At 40.4% G+C, this 3,945-nt stretch overlaps 1 protein-coding gene across 1 annotated transcript in view; it reads left to right on the top strand.

The window, feature by feature from the left end:
* The window catches only part of LOC102766157 (probable E3 ubiquitin-protein ligase HERC6), a 100,989-nt gene that overhangs the window by 95,459 nt on the left and 1,585 nt on the right, over nucleotides 1–3,945 (top strand). The window contains exons 24-26 of the mRNA XM_015561521.1: nucleotides 1,788–1,984; nucleotides 3,054–3,237; nucleotides 3,324–3,426. Coding sequence (XP_015417007.1) covers nucleotides 1,788–1,984; nucleotides 3,054–3,237; nucleotides 3,324–3,426 — 484 coding nt within the window. The remainder of the gene's footprint in view (nucleotides 1–1,787; nucleotides 1,985–3,053; nucleotides 3,238–3,323; nucleotides 3,427–3,945) is intronic.

Below are 3,945 nucleotides of genomic sequence, written 5' to 3'. Positions count from 1 at the left end.
GAGAATTCAATGACAACAGGAATTCCAGATTTAGTCTGCAATGAAGGAAACTATTCAGTGCAAATCAGCTCAATTGATACAGCAGAGCTGTGAAAACAGCATGGCTTTGAGGCAGCCCTGGGGCCAGGCCCCTCTCTGCTAGACAGCTCTGCTCTGCTCTCCTCTCCTCCTCAGTCCTGTGCTCTGCTCTGGTCTGCTCCTTGTGGGTCTGCTTTCGGCTGGGCTACTCTGCTTTGCTCCACTCTGGTCTGCTCCATTCTGTTCAGTCTGCTTTTGTCCATGCTGGTCTGCTGTGCTCCGCCCCAATGAGACATCTTTGGTGTTCAGCTCAGTGTGGGAAACATAGTCCTGTCTTCAGTGGAAAGGCAAATTGCACTCCCCCAGTCAGAGAGGAGCTGGCTTATGTAGACAGAAGTCCCCAACCCTGGCCCCTGATTGATCCATCCTCATGCAAATGAGGACACCATATGCTTACAGTTTGCTTGGTCCAAAAGGCATTGCACTGATTGGTCCGTGAAGATGTTGATGGGGATATAGTTGTGCAGCTCCTGTTGGATGGAGGAAGCCTCAATCCTATTGGATAAAATAGGATTCCAGGAACTCCTTTAGAAGGGCTGGCTCAGATGGCAGAAACACAGTGTAAGCAGGTAGTTCAGTGCAAGCTTCTCCCGTAAGTGAAGTTTTATAAAGAGGGAATATGCTAATTGACCCTCAGGCCATCGCAAATATGGCGAAGTCCACAGCCAATAAGGAGGGAATATGCTAATTTACTATCACCCTCAAAGATGTTGGAGCCCACAGAAATAAGGCAATATGCTAATTGAGTGCCATGCCCTCAAAGATGGCGGTGCCCACAGCCAATAAGGATGGAATATGCTAATTGATTGTAATACCCTCAAAGATGGCAGCACCCAGTCCCCTCAGCCCCGCATGAGCACCTGCCTCCAGAGTCCCCCCATCCCCTCAGCCACCCAGCCACCCAGGGCTGCCCAAGGCTCAGGTAACTAGAGCTGGCTGAGGCTTGTGCTGCCACCAGTGGCAACTGCAGAGGTGATGGGGCGTCGCCTTCCCCTGTTCACCGGGTCACCTACCGACCCTGAGGGCTCCCAGACTGTGAGAGGGCGCAGGCTGGACTGAGGAATCCCCTTCCAGTGCATGAATTTTCATACACAGGGCCTTTAGTTTTATTATAATATCTCAAATCTGGGATTCCTTTTTTTAAAAATATATTTTATTGATTTTTTTACAGAGAGAGATGGGAGAGAGACAGATAGCTAGAAACATCGATGAGAGAGAAACATCGATCAGCTGCCTCCTGCACATCTCCTACTGGGGATGTGCCCACAACCCAGGTACATGCCCTTGACCGGAATTGAACCTGGGACCTTTCAGTCCGCAGGCCGACGCTCTATCCACTGAGCCAAAAAGGTTTCGGTGAATTCCTTTTTTGAATGGTACTTTACTTCTGTACTGTAAGACTTTCTCTCTACCCGCTTCTCATTTTTTACCTTATGTCTTCATACTCACAAACAAAGTGAAAATACAAGTGATTATTCAATCTATGTAAATCACTAAATGGATCAATGTATGATTAAAAGCAATCTACCACATATACCAGGGCAGGTTTTAAAATGCTTTTAGTTTTTAAAAGGCTGAACTGCATAAATAATTATTTAGCTGCCAGTTATTTAAATTTTGTTAGGGAAGAACACAGAATGTCCCAAAAAATGTATACACACTTTGGATAATTATTCATTCCAATGGGGTAAATCTGAAAAAGAAAGAAACATCAATTGAGCTATCAGCCGTTAAAGTGTGTATGCATTTCTTGGATATCCTATAAATTCGCAATAATGGTAATATGGTTGATTATTAAAACTTTCATTCATGTTTGCTACCTGAATATATTACAGCTACGATGGGACCAACATAATGTTGATTTAATTCCAAATGGGATTTCTATACTTGTGGATCAAACCAACAAGTAAGTTTTGAGAACTAGAACATATACTTTGAATACACATAAAATGTTTATGTCACTTTACTTTGTAAATGTATTTTAGCTTCTCAGATGATCATTTTAGTTCCTCATCTTTTAGAAAGACAAAACAGTTACAGGGTAAGAGAAGAGGAGAAAGGAGTCAGATTTAAATATTTCCTTTGTAGCACTTTTCACTAGTTATTCATTTAACAATTATTTTCAGCCCCTACTATGTACTAGACCCTATTCTAGGTGATGGAGATATAGCAGTGAAAAAGACAGACAAAATATAGAGCTTAAATTCCAGTAGGCCCGAAAGATAATATAAGAATAGATTACTATGTAATAGAATGTTGGAAAAGTACTCTGAAGAAAATTAAATCCAATTAAGAGACCAGAGTTATACGTTTGAGGTATGCTAGAGGCAGCTGGTACCAGCTTGTGAGAGCCGATTTGATTGTTCACAAATGTTCACAGTTTATTATTAAAGTGTTTGTAGCTTGAAATCAGGCATAGTGGGAATATTTACACCACAGAAATTGGCGAATGCTACCAATGAGCATTTCCTTTTTCTCTTTTCCTTCGGATAACTGATTTTTAAACGTTTACCAGCATGCCACTGGTTACCGGGGAGGGCAGAGAGGGATTGATATAGATAGGATAGTCCAGGAAGGATGCTAGAGGGGAGGGAGACTATCATGTTTCTGGTGGAAATACCCCTAGTAGCAAGCCTGCCATCAGGAAATTCTTCAGGTAGTGGAGAGGACAGACTGCATAGTGGAAGTTTTTAAGCAGGAGAATGGAATGTTTTAGTGTTTTTAAGATACGATCCTGTCTGCAGCTAGGAAACTGGAAGTAAAACAAAGCCTTATTCCTTCTGCTCTATGCTCCAAGGTCCTTCCTTCTTAGCTGATCAGATGTTTTTATATCTTAGAGTAGTACTGGGTTGTGTGCTCAGCAGAAGGAATTGACTTTTCTTTCTTAATAGAAATGGTAAAAAGGGCAAAATCAAGAATATTTTAGGCACTGATAAAGTATGTTATTGGACTTTTATTTTTTCGTTTCCTTCAAGGACCGACTATGTTTCTCAGTGTGTTGATTACATTTTCAACACTTCTGTAAAGGCAGTTTATGAGGAATTTCAGAGTGGATTTTATACAGTCTGTGACAAAGAGATACTTAGACTTTTCCACCCTGAAGAACTAAGGACAGCAATAATTGGAAATACTGATTATGACTGGAAACAATTTGAAAAGGTAGGTAATAACTAATGCCCCCAATTCTTCTGAAATACATTTATATGTTCCCCCCTAAAACCCAGTTCCTCCTCCTTTTTCTCAAGAATTCAGTATATGAGCCAGAATACCATGAATCACATCCTACTATACAGATGTTTTGGAAAGCTTTCCACGGATTAACTTTGGATGAAAAGAGACAATTCCTCTGTAAGTATTATATTACAGTAATAAAAGGATCTATAAGTATATATCTTTTAAAAAGATAAATATCTTATTTGTGGTGGATCAAGAGTGTTAATGGCAACACAGGGGTTATAACCCACGTTCCCTTCTGAACCAATGGTTTTTCTCTTACATAAGCCTGTTCACCATTTTAAAAATTGTAATAAAGATATCACTGTTTTACTACCTTCTCTACACTGACTCTAATCCCACCTCCAATTTTAGTTTGCATCCACTTTCCTCATTCTAGTTGGCTCCTTATCAAGCCTTTTTATGTTACCTTCAGTTATTAATTATGTCCTATGGATTTAGGACAATGTAAACTGCCTCTAATATTATTTTAGAAATAATAATAGTAGCAATGACCACTGATGATAATAACAGCATTTATTGTGTGCTTATTCTATGCCAGCCATAGTACTGGTAACGTTGTAGCTATTAACACCCTTTGTCCCAATAGCAACCTTATGAGGTAGGTACTTATTTTCTCCATCTGAGGAAAGA

Source organism: Myotis davidii, unplaced genomic scaffold, assembly GCF_000327345.1.
Source record: "Myotis davidii unplaced genomic scaffold, ASM32734v1 scaffold356, whole genome shotgun sequence".
Lineage (NCBI taxonomy): Eukaryota > Metazoa > Chordata > Mammalia > Chiroptera > Vespertilionidae > Myotis > Myotis davidii.
Note: the sequence above shows the minus strand (reverse complement) of the source record. Positions and strands in the feature narration are given on the sequence as shown.